The sequence below is a fragment of the Nomascus leucogenys genome, chromosome 12 (assembly GCF_006542625.1).
Source record: "Nomascus leucogenys isolate Asia chromosome 12, Asia_NLE_v1, whole genome shotgun sequence".
Classification (NCBI taxonomy): domain Eukaryota; kingdom Metazoa; phylum Chordata; class Mammalia; order Primates; family Hylobatidae; genus Nomascus; species Nomascus leucogenys.
In genome coordinates this window covers 50606620-50627557 of record NC_044392.1, presented here as the reverse complement: position 1 = coordinate 50627557, position 20938 = coordinate 50606620, and the positions used below count along the sequence as shown (strand labels likewise).

Genomic DNA, 20938 nt, shown 5'->3' with positions numbered 1-20938 from the left:
TCCCTTCCTCCCTCCCTTCCTTCCTTTCTTTTTTTTGTGTCTGTCTTTGTCACTCAACCAGGCTGCAGTTAGAGGTGCCATGGTATGAACATGGCTCACTGTAGTCCCAACCTCCTAGGCTCAAACAATCCTCTGGCCTCAGCCTCCTGAGTAGCTGGAACTACCGGCGCATGCCACCATGCCTGGCTAATTTTTGTATTTTTTGCAGAGACAAGGTTTCCCGATGTTGCCCAAGCTAGTCTCCAACTCCTGAGCTCAGGTGACGCTCCCGCCTTGGCCTCTCAAAGTGTTGGGATTACAGGCTGAGCCACCATGCCCAGCCAACAGTTTCAAACATAACACAAAGTAGAGAGATTATGTAGCTCTATGTAGCCATCACATAGTTTCAACAGTTATCAATATAATCTTTCATCTTTACCACCCACCCCACCCAAACTCAGATTATTTCTGTACAAATTCCAGCTATGATATAATTTCATCCAAAAAATACTGCATATTCTCCCCAAGAGATTAGGATTTTTTAAAAAAAGAACTGTAATACCAATGTCATACCTAAAACAACCCAGTAAGAACTCCAGTAAGCCTTCATATTGCATCAATTGTTTACTAATTTTTTTTTTACAGTTGCTTTGTTTGAATCCGGAGCCAAAGTCCATACTTAGTCTTCTGTATTTCATACATTCTATTTTTCTTTTTTTTTTGAGATGGAGTTTCGCTCTGTCACCCAGGCTAGCAGGCTGGAGTGCAATGGCTCGATCTTGGCTCACTGCAACCTCCGCCTCCCAGGTTCAAGCAATTCTCCTGTCTCAGACTCTCGAGTAGTTGGGATTACAGCCACCCGCCACCAAGCCTGGCTAATTTTTGTATTTTTAGTAGAGACTGGTTTTCACCATGTTGGCCAGGGTGGCCTTTTTTTTTTTTTGAGATGGAGTCTCGCTCTGTCGCCCAGGCTGGAGTGCAGTGGCGCGATCTCGGCTCACTGCAAGCTCCGCCTCCCGGGTTCACGCCATTCTCCTGCCTCAGCCTCTCCGAGTAGCTGGGACTACAGGCGCCCGCCACCACGCCCGGCTAATTTTTTTTGTATTTTTAGTAGAGACGGGGTTTCACCGTGGTCTCGATCTCCTGACCTCGTGATCCACCCGCCTCGGCCTCCCAAAGTGCTGGGATTACAAGCATGAGCCACCACGCCCGGCGGCCAGGGTGGTCTTGAACTCCTGACCTCAGGTGATCCACCTGCCTCAGCCTCCAAAAAAAATGCTGGGATTACAGGCGTGAGCCACCGTGCCCAGCCTACATGTCTAATTTTAAAAGTAAAATGAAATATAATTTCATTTCATTTGGGGCCTCAGACTCCCAAAGTGCTGAGATTACAGGTGTGAGCCACCGTGCCAGGCTACATGTGTAATTTTATTTTATTATTTATTTATTTATTTATTTATTTTTGAGATGGAGTCTCGCTCTGTCACCCAAGCTGGAGTGCAGTGGCACAATCTTGGCTCACCACAACCTTCGCCTCCCGGGTTCAAGCAATTCTCCTGCTTCAGCCTCCTGAGTAGCTGGGATTACAGGCATGAGCCACCGTGCCTGGCCTATTTATTTATTTATTTTTGAGACAGAGTCTCGCTCCATTGCCCAGGCTGGAGTGCAGTGGTGTGATCTTGGCTTACCGCAACCTCTGCCTCCTGGGTCCAAGCGATTCTCTTGCCTCAACCTCCTGAGTAGCTGGGATTACAGGCATATGTCACCGTGCCTGGCTAATTTTTTGTATTTTTAGTAGAGATGGGGTTTCGTCATGTTGGCCAGGCTGGTCTTGAACTCCTGACCTCAGGTGATCCACCTGCCTCAGCCTCCAAAAAATGTTGGGATTACAGGCGTGAGCCACCGTGCCCAGCCTACTTTTGTAATTTCAAAAGTAAAATGAAATATAATTTTACTTAACAGAAAAAAAATGAAGTGAAACAATTACTAAACTTCAAACATTTCTTTCCTTTTTTTTTTTTTTTTAAATTGGAGACGGTCTCACTCTGTCACCCACGCTGGAGTGCATAATCATAGCTCACTGCATCCTCTACCTCTTGAGCTCAAGCAATCCTACCACCTCAGCCTCCTAAGTGGATGGAACTACAGGCACATGCCACCATGCCCATCTAATTTTTTAATTCTTTTAGAGATGAGGGTCTTGCTATGTTGCCCAGGCTGGTCTCAAACTCATAGACTCAAGTGATCCTCCCACCTTGGCCTCCCAAAGTGCTAGGATTACAGGCATGAGCCACCACACCTGGCCTCAAACAGTTCTTTATTATAAGAGATATGTCACGATGTTGACTATGGGTTATCAAGTAAAAAAGAAAAAAAATTTTTAAAGAGAAATGTGGCTGGGCACGGTGGCTCATGCCTGTAATCCCAGCACTTTGGGAGGCTGATGTGGGTGGATCACCTGAGGTCAGGAGTTCGAGACCAGCCTTACCAACATGGAGAAACCTCGTCTCTACTAAAAATACATAATTAGCTGGGCGTGGTGGCACATACCTGTAATCCCAGCTACTCGAGAGGCTGAGGCTGGAGAATTGCTTGAACCTGGGAGGCGGAAGTTTCAGTGAGCCGAGATCGCCCTGGGCAACAAGATCGAAACTCCGTCTCAAAAAAAAAAGGCGAATGTCCTATAAATTCCTTTCTAAGATTTAAAAAAGAGATTATTAAGAGGTTGGGGTCATTTTTAAAAACTAGATGTTTCAATTTTAGATAATGTCTAAATGACTCCTTATTATGAAAGATACAAGTTAATATCCTTCCCATATTTTATTACCTTACTTCCCAATTTTAAAATTACAACTTTTATTCTGTGGAGACTCATAATATGTATATTCTATTCTATAACTATAATTCACCAGATCTGCTCTACTTTATCTGAATGTATGCATAGAGAGCTGATGCTGGTTACATAAGAGTTTATTATATTGTTTTTTACACATTTTTGTATGCCTGAATTATTTGTAATTTTGAAAAAAAGCAATGTTTTAAATTAAAAAATGATGTTTGGCAGGGTGCGGTGGCTCATGCCACCGAGGCAGGCAGATCATAAGGTCAAGAGATCAAGACCATCCTGGCCAACATGGTGAAACCCCATCTCTGGTAAAAACACAAAAATTAGCTGGCGTGGTAGCACACGCCTGTAGCCCTAGCTACTCGGGAGGCTGAGGCAGAACTGCTTGAACCTAGGAGGCAGAGGTTGCAGTGAGCCGAGAGCCAAGATCCAGCCTGGTGGGGGAGCAAGGCTCCGTCTCAAAAAAAAAAAAAAGTTTAACAATATTTACAGTATTTCTGGGAAGTAAGATTTCTTCTTTTTTTAAATGTTGTTAATTATACTTCCCTGTATTGCTTAAATTCTTTATCAGGAGCATTTTTTCCTAAAACAAACAGGAAAAATAAGTTTGTGTGAACCTTCACAATTTTAAGACTGGTATTATTCCTTTAAATCTTTCTTATGAGTGAAAATGTTAAAAGGGTGATAGTGCTGAGAAAGATTTGTCACATAAGCATAAATAGTACAATTAGATGCATACATAGAATGGGCAGTGGTATTATGTCTGCAGTATTCTACTTGACCAACCCAAAGCACTACCCCAAATAGCAATGTACAGAAGCTCAGAAATCACAGCACAGTTTTCTCACTATTCTACTAGGCAGAAATTCTAGATTAAAGTTGAAAATGAAATCTAGAATTTAGTCTTCTGGCAGACATTTAAGTTCCTCACCTATTACCAAAATGAAAGACCCCAAAACTTAATTGCCTGCAGTCACAAATCTTATCTCAAAAGTTAAGTAGCCAAAATTTAAAGCTGGTTAGAAATAACAAAAAGGGCTGGGCGCAATGGCTCACACCTGCAATCCTAGCACTTTGGGAGACCAAAGCAGGACTACTTGAGGTCAGGAGTTAGAGACCAGCCTGGGCAACAAAGTGAAACTCCCTGTCTCTACAAGAAAATTTAAAAAATTAGCCAGGCATGGTGGCATATGCCTGTAGTCCCAGCTATTTGGGAGGCCAAGGTGAGAATATCCCTTGAGCCCAAGAGGTGGAGGCTGCAGTGAGGCATGTTCATGCCACTGCACCCCAGCCTGGACAACAGAGTGGAGACTGTTACCAAAAAATAATAATAATAAAAAGGCCAAGTGTGGTGGCTCACGCCTGTAATCCCCACACTTTGGGAGACTGAAGCAGGCAGATCACTTGAGGCTAGGAGTTCGAGACCCACCTGGCTAACACAGTGAAACCCTGTCTCTATCTAAAAAAAAAAAAAGAATTAATAATAAAAAAATTAAATGATTATTGCTAAATTTTTATCGAATCCTAATTCAGATGAATTTAAGAGCTAGACTCCACAGAAATGATTCCTTATTTAGCAGAGGGAACAAAATCCAGAGAAGTGGGGAGTTTACACGGGATGCTTCTGCAACAGTTTAGATTGGAGGTAATAAGATAAAGAAGGAAAAATGGGAATGGAAAGGAGGTATCAATGGCAAAGAGTGCAGATCTAAGACTGCAAGAATTCTTTTATGTATTTCCAATTCTGGAACTATCACCAGTACCCACAGAGAGGTATATGAAAACAAAATAAACTGTTACCCTTCCTCTACACCTCAATAATTCATCTAAAATCCCTAGAAGCCACACAGAACTAATTCAGATATCAAGTGGGTTTTCTATCCCCCAGATTATATCCCCAAGTAAATTAAGAGTTTTTTTAAAGGATGATACATTATCCAAGTAAGAAAATAGTGAACAATCATATTTACTTTTTTTTCATCCTATGTGTGAGGCCACTGAAACAAAAGTCAAAGATTACTAAGAATACTAGGTTAGGCTCTCTTCTAGGAAACATTTTTCAGTGTCCTCTTGTTTCAACAACTAAGGTCAGGCCATTGGTTGCTCAGTTTGTAAGAGGTGATTCAACTGATCATTTTCAAGTCTAAAAAATAAGAAACTACTGCTTTGAAAGTTTAAGGCTATCCTACAGATATTTACTTTAAAGCATGTAAGTGGCTATTTATGCCCAGCATTCAACTAAGGTCTCTCTGGCCATAAGAAAATGACCATTTAATTAAGAGCCAAGACTAATGGTTTAAACAACAAAAACATAATAATAATGGTTATTATTTATTGAGCATTTACATGTGTCATGCTCTGAGTTAAAATTTTTATATAATCAGGCTGGGCGCAGTGGCTCACGCCTGTAATCCCAGCACTTTGGGAGGCCGAGGCACCTGAGGTCAGGTGGGCGACATGGTGAAACCCTGTCTCTACTGAAAATACAAAAACTAGCCAGGCATGGTGGTGGACGCCTAGAATCCCAGCTACTCAGGAGGCTGAGGCAGGAGAACCACGTGAACCTGGGAGGCGAATGCAGTGAGCTGAGATTGCACCACTGCACTCCAGTCTGGGTGACAAAAGCAAAACTCTGCCTCAAAAAAAAAAAATTTTTTTTTAAATATAATTAGTTAATCTAATCCTACAATAGCACTATTAAGTCAATATTATCTCTATTAAATAAGAATGAAGGGAAAAAATGTGAAAATGGAGCCCAAGTCATATAGCTGATAAGTGGTAGAACCGGGATTTGAATGTAGATGTGTCTGATTCCAAAGCCTGTGCTTTTATCCACTACTGATAAAAAAATTAGAAAATAAAAGATGGTTACTAAGCACACTGAGAGGCATGATAAATGCAAGATAATTCAGAGAATGTAAAGTTCAGTGCTGGATTTGTGATGGGCTTTAAAACAAAATATGGGAAGGAAACATGGCAGGAATATATAAAATAGACAAATGGGACTGGAGTGGTAAGTAGACTGAGCAGCGAGAAATAAGGTTAGTCAGATGAAGTGGGGCTTAGAAAGCCAGGAAAACACAGCCCTGCCCTCAGGGAGGTTGCAGACTAACCTTAAAGTTAATAATAATATATATTTATTCAATGGAATAATATGAAACCATTAAAAATAATGGGGTATGTTTGTATTTATTGGCATAAAATATGTCCACATTATAATACATGGAAAAAGAAGGCTACAAAATGACATGTGTGATTATAATCAATTTTTTGGTAATTATGCATCTATGGCTGGGCATGATGGCTCACACCTGTAATCTTAGCACTTTGGGAGGCTGAGGCAGGTGGATCACTTGAGGCCATGAATTCGAGACCAGCCTGGCCAATGTGGCAAAGCCCTGTCTCTACTAAAAATACAAAAATTAGCCAGGTATGTGGCAGGCGCCTGTAATCCCATCTACTCTGGTAACTGAGGCACGAGAATTGCTTGAACCTGGGAGGTGGAGCTTTCAGTGAGCTGCAGGTACCATGGCACTCCAGCCCGAGTGACAGAGCGAGACACTGTCTCAAAGAAAAAAAAAAATGATGCATCTGTGTATACATATATATGCACTGAAAACAGTCTATAAGGATATATATGACAATTTTAACAGTAGTTATCTTTGGGAAGCAAGATTACAGGTGGTTATTTTCTTCTTTACACCTTTAAAAAAAAAAGGTATAATTTACATAGAGTGAAATGCATAGATGTTAAGTTCAGTGAGTTTTGACAAAAGCGTGTATCTATGTTATCTCACACCCCAAGCAAGATTTGGAACACTTCTATCATCCCAGTAAGTGTTCTCACGGAAGGCCAGGAGCGGTGGCTCACACCTGTAATCCCAGCACTTTGGGAGGCTGAGGCAGGTAGATCACTCGAATCTAGGAGTTTGAGACCAGCCTGGGCAACATGGCAAAATCCCATCTTTATAAAAATTACAAAGAATTAGCTGGGCGTGGTGGCCTGCACCTGTAGTTCCAGCTACTTGGGAAGCTGAGGCAGGGGGATCACCTGCTGCTGGGGAAGGCAAGGCTTCAGTGAGCCCTGATAGTGCCACTGCACTCCAGCCTTGGTGACAGACTTTCTCAAAAAAAAAAAAAAAAAAAAAAAGTGTTCTCATGTAGATCTCTCTGAATTTCTTAGGGTAAATGTATTTCACTTTTAAAATATCAAAAAGTAATAAAATTACTTTTATATCTTAGACAAATTTTAAAAACTAAGTAAAAAAAGAAAACAAAAAAGAGAATACAGTAACCTCAAACCCTTTGATTCAGTATTTTTTTCTATTTGCCATTCCTACCTTAAACTTCTTGGACAACTGTGAATAGGTAAGGGCAAACAGAGAAAATAAAGAATAACTGGCACGGACTTTCTTCCTCTTCCATGTTCCTATAGCACTTTTTTGGTACCTTTCTCCTAGTACTTACATACTGTGTCTAGCTGTATGGTTATTGTATAAATATCTTTTCTCCTCTATCAAATCCCTATGCTTCTGTAGGAAGATAAGTGCGTCTTACTTACTTTTATATTTTCCTTACTTTTCTCAGTGCCTTGCATCAAGGAGGTACTCAAGGCCGGGTGCAGTGGCTCATGCCTGTAGTCCCAGCACTTTGGGAGGCCGAGGCAGGCAGATCACATGAGGCCAGGAGTCCACGACCTGCCTGGGCAACATGGTGAAACTCTAACGGTATTAAAAATACAAAAATCGGCCTGGCGCGGTGGCTCACGCCTGTAATCCCAGCACTTTGGGAGGCTGAGGTGGGCAGATCAGGAGGTCAGGAGATCGAGACCATCCTGGCCAACATGGTGAAACCCCGTCTCTACTAAGAATATAAAAAATTAGCCGGGCGTAGTGGCGGGCGCCTGTAGTCGCAGCTACTCGGGAGGCTGAGGCAGGAGAATGGCGTAAACCCGGAAGGCGGAGCTTGCAGTGAGCCGAGATCACGCCACTGCACTCCAGCCTGGGCGACAGAGAGAGACTCTGTCTCAGAAAAAAAAAAAAAAAGCAATTAGCTGGGCTTGGTGGTGGGAGCCTGTAATACCAGCTACTCGGGAGGCTGAGGTACGAGAAGTGCTTGAACCCAGGAGGTGGAGGCAGCGAGCTAAGATCACGCTGCTGCACTCCAGCTTGGGTGACAGAGCAAGACTCTGTCTCAAAAAAAAAAAAAAGTTAATATAATAAATGTTGGCTGACTTGAGCTGAAGAAAAAAAATCACATCATTAGACAATTTAATGATACTTCCTGAGAGTGAGCTGCCCTTCGGGCGGATGTACATAAATAACTATGCGATTATCTTCATAACCTATTTTTTCTAAAACCTTTCTAAATCATTGTTATGAGCTGAATTGTGTCCCCTCAAATTTCGTATGTTGAAGTTATGACCCCCAGTACCTCAGAATACACCTGGCTTTGGAAATAGGGCTTTTAGAAGATGTGATTAAGTTAAAATAAGGGTGTTACAGTGGGTCCTAAACCAATCTGACTGGTGTTCTTTTGAGAGGAGGACATTTGGACAGGTAGAGACACCAGGAAGGCATTTGCATAGAGGACACAGCAAGAAGTCTGCAGGGCAAGGTGAGAAGTCTCAGAAGAAAGCAAACCCATCAATCTTGATCTTGGACTTCTAATCCCTAGAACTGCGAGAAAATTAATTTCTGTCATTTAAGCCACCAAATCTGTGGTATTTTAGCACGACATCTTTGGCAAACTAATATAATCCTACCCTCACAAAAAAATCTGAAAGAGGCTTGTCTATTCATTTAGTCTTAAGCTTTTTTAATGTTTTATTTATTTTTAGAGACAGGGTCTGACTATGTTGCCTAGGCTAGTTTCAAACTCCTGGGCTCAAGCAATCCTCCTGCCTCTGCCTCCCAAAGTGCTGAGATTACAGGCGTGAGCCACGATGCCCAGCCTTGGTTTTAAGCTTTAAGATGCAAGAAAAAAATAACTATTTGCTTACTCATATTTATCTCTTTTTGGTATAATAGTCTCTCCCTCCTTCCATAAGGAACATATGTGACATGGGTTCTAATCTATAGCTGAAGAGTGAACTGACAAGAAAAATAATGACTATTTGTACATTAGACCTTCTGATGTGATTATTTTTATTTTAATTTTTTTTTGGAGACAGAGTTTCACTCTTGTTGCCCAGACTGTAGTGCAATGGCACGATCTCAGCTCACTGCAAACTCCACCTCCCGGGTTTAAGCAATTCTCCTGCCTCAGCCTCCCAAGTAGCTGGGATTACAGGCATGCACCACCACACCCAGCTGATTTTTGTATTATTAGTAGAGATGGGTTTTCACCATGTTGGCCAGGCTGGTCTCGAATTCCTGACCTCAGGTGATCCATCCGCCTCAGCCTCCCAAAGTGCTGGGATTACAGGCGTGAGCCACCGTGCCCGGTAATACTATGATAATTATAATTAAACATTATTTACTTCTTCTTTAAACATATCTTCCTTTTGCCAGCTGGGTTATTCAAACTTCTTACTTGGACTTGTCGCCCTTTATGACTAGAATATCTTGTTTGAAAAAGGAGAAGAGAAAAATAATGTACAGAATTTTCCTATTTCTTCCTTAATATTTGAGGCAATGGAATGGAAAATTTGAAGTAAAAATAAAACTAATAAAATAAAATCATTCAGAATTCCTTACAGTAGTATTTTCCCTTTTTCTGACATTATTGATGCCTGGTTAATGTTTTTTATAGGATCCGAAAATCTTTTTCCAGGAGTGAGCTTTGCTGGTATTAAACATTTGAATAAAAAATATATGGATAAGACCTGAAAAATAACTCATATGCCAAATATTATTGCAAAACATAATAATCTTTTATCTTAATAGGAGGCATAAATTAAAATCCATATGAATCTGGCCAGATGCAGTGGCTTACACCTGTAATCCCAGCATTTTGGGAGGCTGAAGCAGGTGGATCACTTGAGGTCAGGAGTTTGAGACTAGCCTGGCCAACATGGTGAAACCCTGTCTCTACTAAAAATAAAAAATTAGCCAGGCGTGGTGGCATGTACCTTATAGTCCTAGCTACATAGAGGCTGAGGCAAGAGAATTGCTTGAACCCACGAGGTGGAGGTTGCAGTGGGCTGATATCGCACCACTGCACTCTAGCCTGGGCAACAGAATGAGAGTCTGTCTCAAGAAATAAAAATAAAAATATAAAAAATAAAATCCATATGAATCTACTCAAGGAGGTGAAATTATTTGGGTCACACTAAACAGTTAATGATCCTGAACAATTCTCTTTATTTCAGGAAGAAATACAGAGAAACATGTGAAACTTGCTTTGTAAGCATGTCTTTTTTTTTTTTTTTTTTTTTTTGAGACAGAGTCTTGCTCTGTTGCCCAGGCTAGAGTGCAGTGGCGCAATCTTGGCTCACTGCAACCTTTGCCTCCCTGGTTCAAGCAATTTTCCTGCCTCAGCCTCCCAAGTAGCTGAGATTATAGGTGCGCGCCACCACACCTGGCTAATTTTTGTATTTTTAGTAAAGATGGGGTTTCACCATATTGGCCAGGCTGGTCTTGAATTCCTGACCTCATGATCCACCTGCCTCGGCCTCCCAAAGTGCTAGGATGACAGGCGTGAGCTACCGCACCCAGCCAGCATGTCCTTTTTAAACTGCAAAGTCAGATATTTGTTTTTGTTTTGTTTTTTCTGTTTTGAGACAGGATCTTGCCCTGTGGCCCAGGCTGGAGCACAGTGGTGTGATCATAGCTCACTGCAGCTTCGAACTCCTGGGCTCAAGTGATCCTCTCACCTCAACCTCCTGAGTAGCTGGGACTATAGGTTCACGCAGGGTTGTTTTCATTTTTTTGTAGAGATTGGGTCTCATTTTGTTGCCCTGGCTTGTCTTGAACTCCTGGCCTTGAGTAATCCTCCCATTTTGGCCTCCCAAACTGCTGGGAATACAGGCAGTGAAACACTACGCCCAGTTGCAGTCAGTTTGAATGTAAATTCCACAATTTATTGCCCAAATGATCATTTAACTTTGACTCCTATAAAGAGAATGATACCTGCCTTGCAGGATTAAACAATATGAAGTACAAAATGTTTTGAAAATAAATTATACAAACAAAATATGGAGGCAAAAGTGATGAAATATCTGACAGCAAGTTTATAGGCACAGTGGTTACAGCCAAAATCCCAAATTCAAGTGGGCAGCTTTGTCTCAATATCAATACTAGATATTTTATATTTTGGAAGAGTACTGTGTGCATTTGGGGATTGGGAGAATTAGGGAGAAGATCTTAATGAAATAGCTTAGGCTATATTTTCCTACTATTAAAACAGGTCTTTGGTCTTCCAGTTTATTTCCTTTTATACCAATAGTAAATAGTTATTTGGGGTTAATATGCCTGGATATAATAAAAAATAAAAGTTAATTTTTTTTAACAGCTTATGTTTAAAGAAAAAAACCTGACAAACAAGCCCTTCTGATACAGTTGTCCTATTCACAATCGCAATAACTACTGGGAGACTTATTGTTCATTTTGCACGATCAGGAAACCAAAAGGAAAGACCAGGTAGTAACTTAAATTAGACTTTTAATTTTTTTTTTTTAAGACAAGGTCTTGTTCTTTGCTCAGCCTGCTATTAATATTTTAATTATAATAAAATGTTTTAGGATTGAGTCACTTTTTAAGGAGAGCAATTTTCTTCATTCATAGCCAATAATCGACAAGTTGTACACTGACTGACTGTGACTGATTTTAAAAACCTTTTCAGGCTTGGCGCGGTGGCTCACATCTGTAATCCCAGCACTTTGGGAGGCCGAGGCGGGCGGATCACCTGAGGTCAGGAGCTCGACACCAGCCTGGCTAACGTGGTGAAACCCCATTTCTACTAAAAATACAAAAAATTATCCGGGTGTGGTGGTGCACGCCTGTAATCCCAGCTACTTGGGAGGCTGACACAGGAGAATTGAACGCGGGAGGCAGAGGTTGCAGTGAGCCAAGATCGTGCCACTGCACTCTAGCTTGGGTAACAAGAGCGAAACTCTGTCTCAAAAAAAACAAAAAAAACTTTTTGATTAGTGAATTTTTTTTTTACCAGCTTTAGAGAAGCTTTTACTTCTAATCTCCTATTGCTAATAAAGATGAACTATACTTGATGGAGGATCATCAGCAACTTGAAAAAGCGTAGCATTAACATACTTTATAATTAAAAATACATATGAATTTCATACGTATAATTCCCATACGTATAGTGGATAATAGTAGATTGTTTGAAAAAAGATAACTGACAAGTACCAGGAGAATTTTAGCAGCACTGTTTATAATGAACTCTTGAATGTGCATTAACCCATAGAATGAATAGTGTGGCATATTCACATAATGAAATATTAATCAGGATGAACTGGATTAAATTAAATTATTATCCATACAACATGGATAAATCTCACAAACATTATATTGATCAAAAGAATACACTAAAATATTAACCCGATAAAATAGAGTTTAAAAACAGGCAAAACTAAAATATATTGTTTAGGGATACACATACATGTTAAAACTACAGGGAGGTGGGCAGCATGTGATTAGGGGCAGGCAAAAGAGAAGCCTTCCAGGATGCTGATATTGTTCTATTGGTGATTACATGACTGTTGGCTTTCAAACTACTTGTTAAACTGTATATATGTGCTTTATACAATTTTCTGGATACACTGTATTTCACAATTTTAGAAAACTTAATAAAGCAAGTAACTGGATGTTCAGCTCTGATACTTCAGTTTTAAAACACTGGAGTTCATTAAAAGGAGATGGGATGCTTTCAGACATCTGTGGTTATTCCAGTTGCAAATCACTGAAATTATTACGAACATCCAGTTGATGTTTTTTTTTCCTAGAACCTGTCTCTTTACAGACTAACTCACTCTTATTCCAGCTAAGAGTTATTACCTCCCGGTGGGGCGCGGTAGCTCACGCCTGTAATCCCAGCACTTTGGGAGGCTGAGGTGGTTGGATCACCTGAGGTCAGGAATTCGACACCAGCCTGGCCAAAATGGTGAAACCCCGTCTCTACAAACATACAAAAATTAGCCGGGGATGGTGGCAGGTGCATGTAATACCAGCTACTCGGGAGGCTGAGGAAGCAGAATCGCTTGAACCTGGGAGGTGGAGGTTGCAGTGAACCAAGATCACACCACTGCATTGCAGCCTGGGTGACAGAACAAGATTCCATCTCAAACAAACAAACAACAACAAAAAGAGTTATCACCTCCTGTAAGTCTTTCCCAACATCTCTTCTGCTTCCCTCTCCTACTGCTCCTTCCCACCACCCATCTGATTTACGTGCTTTTCCTCTGTGTTTCCTTCCTACTCAGAACACACTTATACACATATCACATTGTTCTGAAATGCTCTGCTGACTTTCTGGCTTCTACTCCCAGCATCTCCAACCATCCCTATGCCACTAAACCATAAATTGACCTCAAAAACAGGGACAATTGTTTTTGTTCTCTCTTTCTATGACACACAAGGCATTCAATAAAATTTTTGGTGATCAAACAAATAAGTGAAAATGTATTTCCATATTTCCAATGGATAATACTTCTTGCCAATTTTTACTGCAGTGACATGAGAAATATGACGAAAAGCTTTTCTTTCACAGTAAGTAGTAAGTATTCAATAAATGCCATTACTAGGAGAAAGCTTTCCAAGAAAGAGAGGACAGTTGAAAAACATTATCCACAAATTAAATAGATGAGAAATGAAAAGATCACTAGGAGTCAAAAGCAGTAATAAGCTCACTCCCCTTACAGGTAACTTAATAAACGATTCTAATAAATGAAAAGTTTTATACATTAGCAAGTCAATTAAAACACTATTCATGAGTTAATAATCTATATCAAAACTCTTACCAAAGGCAATAATAACAAATAAGCAGTTTCCTGATTTCAGCAGGAGATAAACCTATTTTATTTTGGTCAGGCTTGTGCTCAATGTTTACTTTCTCAGATGAGGTCAGTGTTATTGAACTGAGATAGTATCTAATTTTAACTGTGCTTGAAAGGTTACACTCTTCAAATTATATTTTAATTTCTTGATTATTTTCATAAGACAATGATGCTTAATATTTAATTTAATTTGTTTATATTTTTTGAGGCAGTCTTACTCTGTCACCCAGGCTACAGTGCAGTAGTGTGATCTTGGCTCACTGCAGCCTCTGCCTCTTGGGTTCAAGAGATTCTCCCATCAACATAGCTAGGATTACACGTGCATGCCACCACGCCCAGCTAATTTTTTTTTTTTCCTTTAGTAGAGATGGGGTTTTGCCATGTTGGCCAGGCTGGTCTCGAACTCCTGGCCTCAAGTGATCTGCCTGCCTCAAACCTCCCAAAGTGCAGGGATTATAGATGTGAGCCACTGCGTCTGGCCAGATGCTTAATATTTTAAAACCAGTCTGTGGTAGTTACCCCTCAGAAGAATTTTTTTTTTTCTTTTAAGACAGGGTCTCACTCTGTCACCCAGGTTGGAGTACAGTGGCACAATCATAGCTCACTCCAGCCTTGAACTCCTGGGCTCAAGCAATCCTCTCGCCTCAGTCTCCCAAGTAGCTGAAACTATAGGTTCGTGACACCATGCTAGGCTAATTTTTATATTTTTTGTGGAGATGAGGTCTCACTATGTTGCCCAGGTTGGTCTAGAATTCCTGGCCTCAGGCAATCCTTCTGTCTTCCAAAGTGCTGGGATTACAGACAGGAGCCACCGTGCCTGCTTGAAAGAGACATAGTTTCTAAAAAAATTATAATACTGGGTTCTAAACAGAGGATCTTAGGGAACTCTCCAGTAAAAGTTTGGGAGTTTGGGACACAAAATTTAACATTTAGGATTTTTTCTTTTTTTGACTTGTCATAAATCTCAAACCATGTAAATAAAAACAAGCAATCATATACATATTAAAACATATGCTCACAAAGAACATAAAAATGTCATTAAGTCCTTAATTTGGACACAAAAATTAAATGGGCTTTGCTGTTTTCATTAGGCTGATTCTCTTTTCCCTAAAGGAAAGAGTCTAAAAGTCTCTGCCTGGTAACAAAATCTATAATCTGGTCCAAATAGAATTTACTGATTTTGAATCATTGTTCTCCACCTACTTCAGTCATACTGGCCTACTCACAGTTATCTCCCAAACTCATCAAGCTCATGATACCTTTGCTCACTCAGGTTCCCTCATCCAGAACGTGTTTCCTTTTCTCCATTCATGTTAATCCTCCCATTTTTAAAGGCATGGCTTGTTTTACTGCCTTTTTCTATTCTTCCCTGGATTACTCTATCTCATGACGGTTTCTCCTCTCTCTAACTCCCTTGGCTCATTCTAACATGCAAAAACTTGCTTTTTATTGTTGTTTACTTTAAAAAAAATATTTTGCATTGTGAAATATAATGTACACACAGAAGAATAAACAAAACAAAAGTAAAAAGCTTAATTATTCCAAAGTGAAGATCTATGGCCCAGGTGCAGTGGCTCATGCTTGTAATCCCAGCACTTTGGGAGGCCAAGGCGGGTGGATCACTTGAGATCAGGAGTTCAAGACTAGCCTGGATAACATGGTGAAAACCCTTCCCTACTAAGAATACGAAAATTAGCCAGGAGGGACAGAGCAAGACTCGTATCAAAAATAAATAAATAAAAAAAAAACGCCAGGAGCAGTAGCTGACACCTGTAATCCCAGCACTTTGGGAGGCCACACCTATAATTCCAGCACTTTGGGAGGCCAAGGTGGGCAGGTCACCTGAGAGGTCAAGAGTTCAAGACCAGCCTGACCAATATGGTGAAACCCCATCTCTACTAAAAATACAAAAATTAGCCAGGCATGGTGACGGGCGCCTGTAATCCCAGCTACTCAGGAGATTGAGACAGGAGAATTGCTTGAACCCAGGAGGCGGAGGTTGCAGTGAGCCAAGATGGTGCCACTATACTCCAACCTGGGTGACAGAGCGAGACTCTGTCTTAAAAACAAAAACAAAACTATGAAACTTCCTCTAGGTCCAGAAACAGAAAATTGTTACTATCTAGAAATCCTCTTCATTTTCCTTCCTAATTACTAACACCCTTTTCCTTCCCCTATCCCTTACAAAAAGATAATCACTATTCTAAAAAATATAGTAATTCCTGGCTTGATTTTGTTTATAATTGTACCACCTAAATATGCAACCTCAAATACAATAGTTTTTTGAGTTTCATATAAATGGAATCATACAGTATATTTTTGTGTTTGGCTTTTTTTATTGAATGTAATGTGAGAAATATACATGTTGTATAACAATGTTCATTTTCATTCTGTATAGAAAACATATTTATACTCATTTAAACAAATGGATTTTTTTTTTTTTTTTTTGATGATTCATGTTTATCCATTCTGCTGTTGATGGACCTTTGGGTTACTTAACTTTTAAAAAGTATGTATCTTTTTGTCTCTCCAGCTAGAATGCAAGTTTCTTGAAGGCAGGGACCATATACTATACTATTTTATATTTACCTTAGTATTAATATTTAGCATAATCCTAAGCACATAATGGGTGTCCTCAATCACATTAAATATTGATTAAATGAATCTATTGATAGTTTGAGAAATAAGAAAAAAATAAGTACAGTTGGGAATCAATTTAATATTTTTAGAGATAGTTATGTAACTGGCCTTTTGTAATTACTACTATTAAAATAAATCACAAGGTTTGACCTCTTCTATTGATTTACACCTAAGGATTTATTGTCTTTTATTCTTCCTGAGCCAAATGAAAGTTAATATTTGTTAACTATCCTCAAAAATAAAATTAGAGAAATTCAAAAGGTGATTAATTGTTATGTGCTCTTATTTATTTATTTTTTGAGGCCTTGCTCTGTTGTTCAGGCTGGAGTGCAGTGGCACAATCTCGGTTCACTGAAGCCTCGACCTCCCAGGCTCAAGCAATCCTCTTGACTCAGCCTCCTGAATAGCTAGGACTACAGGCATGTGCCACCATGCCCAGCTAATTTTTTTGTTTTAAATTTTTTGTAGAGATGGGGTCTCACCATGTTGCCCAGGCTGGTCTTGAACTCCTGGGCCCAAGCAATCTTCTCACCTTGGCCTCCCAAGTGTTAGGATTACAGGAATTAGCCATTGCATCCAGCCATCTGCTTATTGTGTACAGTATCTCACCGATATGTTAAGTACTCACCATGGCCATAGCTCTTAATGAGCTGCTTTATTTTTTATTCTATTTCCTAAAATTTATATTAACCATTATAAACACATGAAGACAGGCCCAAAAGCAAAAATTCCAGTGCATAAGGTCAGCGGGAAATTAATCATTCCTATTCAAAGCTAAAGCAAACCAAATAGCTTTTAGTTCTATATCCTCTTTTTATACAATGACTGTTTCCTAGGTAATGTGTAAACGTCTCAAAGAGTATTTATACTACCTAATCTTCAGTCCTATTCTGACATTCTCTTGGAGAGCTGGTTTTGCCTTTTCGTTTATTTGCCTTTTATAAAACTGAAGCCTCATCAGCTTCTCAGCAAACAGGAAAATATATTTCCGGGCAAGAATTTCTGATATACCTACATCTTGGCCAGGTACACATAAGCATGTCTCTAGTATTAGTTTTAACAATACACAGACTATAACTGGTCTGTAAATTTTGTTCAAGTTGGTAATTTAACAAGAAAAAAAGTAAAAAGGAAAATAGTAAATAAATGAAAGGCAAAATCTAAACAACAATGGTATTCCCAAGTCGAAGAATTGATGTAGAAAAGAAGAGCTGTTACTACTTGTATGCAGCCCATTCACTTCTAGCTAAGGATAATTATCAAAGCCAAATTTAGTACTTTTAAAATCTAAAATAACATTCTAATTTTGTATGTTTTCAAAACTGAGGCCAGTAAAAAATATACGTCTTTCTTTTTTTGCAGGCGGTGGGTTGGGGGGGGGTGAGGGGGGGTGGGGGGTGGGGGCGGTGGGGGTGTGTGAGGGCGGTTATTTACTAAGGCTTTCCTGGAAAGAAAGCAGATTGCTTAAAATGTTACCTTAGTAACTTCTTCATGAGGGAATAGTGTGAAGAGAAAACACAGTAAAAAGTTACAAATGAAGGATGATGATGTATACTAGTAGTAGAGAAGCCAGGAAAATTTCTGGTTATATCACAAGACTCAGTACCTTAAGACTAACTGTACTATAAAATAAATGTTCCATTAAATAAGGAGACATTTAGGGAAAAAAGGGAAAAGCTAAAATTATTTTTAAAAATTTTCAAAAATTAAAATAATCCTCAACTGTTTGTGTCTGTGTGTGTGTATATATATATATATATATATATTTTTTTTTTTTTTTTTTTTGAGACAGGGTCTCACTCTGTCATCCAGGCTGGAGTGCAGTGGTGCAATCTTGGCTTGTTGCAACCTCCACCTCCCAGGTTCAAGTGATTCTCCTGCCTCAGCCTCCCGAGTACCTGGGATTACAGGCACCCGCCATCACACATGGCTAATTTTTGTATTTTTAGTAGAGACGGGGTTTCACCGTGTTGGCCAGGCTAGTCTTGAACTCCTGGCCTCAAGTGATTCACTCACCTCGGCTCCCCAAAGTGCTGGGATTACAGGCGTGAGCCCCCGCACCCGATCAAATTGTTGATATTTGACTTATAAAGATGCAGAGAGGAAAATAAAAAATTATTTCTGCTATAAGAAACCTACCAATTGTTTATTTCTGTAATCACACATGTTCCTTGTCTTTTCATGTAAAAGACTATTTCTCCTCAAAGCTGAAGAAGACTTCGATGTGTGGGCCCTCATTCTTACTTTAATAAGGGGTATTATTTTGCCTTTAATCTGACTTGGGGAACTACAAGTACAAAACTTTGTACTATATCCTTCTCTCCTGTATCTTCTAAAATTTTGGAGTAATTTTGTAATTAAATACACTTCACGTAATTCTACTTCTGGATTTTTACCTTCCAAGTATCAGTCACTGTTCCAACTCCTCCATCTTCCAGATGGTTGGAGCACAATTCTAAGACCAATTTACTATTAAATATATTCCATTAGATTACTTCCTAAAACATTCCAATATTTAATAGTCTTTGAGATAGCCTAGCAAACCTAACTGCATTACCTCTTTATCTTTTAGTCCCAGAAGCAATACTTCTTCCATAAGAGTAAGGCGGATATCCTTAGAGTCTCCAGAATCTTCATTGTCTGGACTTTTCTCCCAATTACTGTCTTCCTCACTTTCCATCTTCTTTTCAGAGTTCTTGCTTACGTCAGTGCGACGGGCCCGGTGAGTTAAAGTTGTCATTCTAACCTGTTTCTGGAGGGAGTGGTGAAAAAAAAATCCATATGTATGCTTATGTAAATAAATCATATATTCGTACATGCATACTAAACATCATACAAATAGGAAATATTTACAAATTTAAATATAGAAAGAAAGGAAGGAGTAATGACCAGAAAAAAATGGGTGGGTAATACAGTATCTTTTCCAAAGTACAATAGCTTGGACTTCACAGATGGCACTGACAAAAGATCAAATGAGTAATTCTAAAGTCCAGTAGAAATGATCATCTTTCAAGCCTGGTGACTTCTTTTTTTCTTCTTCTTATTTTTTCTCGAGAGGGAGTCTTGCTCTGTTGCCCAGGCTGGAGTGCAGTGGTGCAATGTTGGCTCAGTGCAACCTCTGCTTCCCAGGTTCAAGTGATTCTTGTGCCTCAGCCTCTTGAGTAGTTGGGATTACAGGTGTGTACCACCATGTCTGGCTAATTTTTGTATTTTTAGTAGAGACGGGGTTTCACCATGTTGGCCAGGCTGGTCTTGAACTCCTGACCTCAAGTGATCTGCCTGCCTGGGCCTCTCAAAGTGCTAGGATTACAGGCATGAGCACCCAGGCCCGGCCAAGCCTGCTGATTTTTTCTGCATAATCTATAAAGAAGGAGTGAATATCCACCATTGTCACTCCTCTTTCACAAAATGGATCCCAAGTTAAGTAAGATGGAACAACAAAAAATTGTGAGCATCCAGCCCCAAAATGCATATAATAATTTGTATCTAATTTCTATAAACATTCAATGGTACTACATTATAAAACATACACAAAAAATAGAAAGTAAAAAAGAATACAAAAACCTAAATAGAAATACATGTTCTAGATTTCCTTCCCATACCCTAATGACTCATTTCACGTACTCACTTTGGAGATCACAAGTCTAGACGATAACATTCAGAAAATCATGTGTAGTAGGCCGGGCGCGGTGGCTCACGCTTGTAATCCCAGCACTTTGGGAGGCCGAGGCGGGCGGATCACGAGGTCAGGAGATCGAGACCACGGTGAAACCCCATCTCTACTAAAAATACAAAAAAATTAGCCGGGCGTGGTGGCGGGCGCCTGTAGTCCCAGCTACTCGGAGAGGCTGAGGCAGGAGAATGGCGTGAACCTGGGAGGCGAAGCTTGCAGTGAGCCGAGATTGTGCCAATGCACTCCAGCCTGGGCGACAGAGTGAGACTCCGTCTCAAAAAAAAAAAAAAAGAAAATCATGTGTAGCAATTCCACAGTCAGTAAACTTAGCAGCTCTAGTCCTAGCTAGCCATATCTTGCAAATATGCAAGGAGCTGCAAACAAAAATTACTGGCAAGAGAGTGTTGAAAGATTAACGAATTTTCTCAATTTTTTCTTAAAAAATCGAAGAACATGTCTTTTATTCTATGTACTACGGTCAAAAGAAACTGCACTAAATCATTTGTGATAAAGTTTATAGTTAGCATACTTTATTTCATATAAATCTAGGTATCACTTTTTAAGATAATATACAACATTTTAAATCAGCAATTATATAAAGGAGTATCTTTTTCAAGATCAAAATAATGGTATTTAAGAGTTGCTATGACTGGACTCGTTTCTACTCCTTTAGCAATATTTCCCATTACTCCTAATAAGTAGTGTTGCCAGACTTTTTCTCAAAAATGTCTCATGCTTTCTTTCTGCTTCTGCTCCTCTGTACTTGCTGGGGTCCTCACTCTTTTCTCTTCCTCTCTGCGTTCTACCCATTCTTTAAAGGCCTTGTGAAGGCCTTTAAGTGACTTCC

At 39.7% G+C, this 20938-nt stretch overlaps 1 protein-coding gene across 1 annotated transcript in view; it reads right to left on the bottom strand.

Moving 5' to 3' along the window:
* Window positions 1-20938, bottom strand: part of GOLPH3L (golgi phosphoprotein 3 like) — a 55231-nt gene that overhangs the window by 33419 nt on the left and 874 nt on the right. The window contains exon 2 of the mRNA XM_003259186.3: window positions 18976-19170. Coding sequence (XP_003259234.1) covers window positions 18976-19158 — 183 coding nt within the window. The 5' untranslated portion in view covers window positions 19159-19170. The remainder of the gene's footprint in view (window positions 1-18975; window positions 19171-20938) is intronic.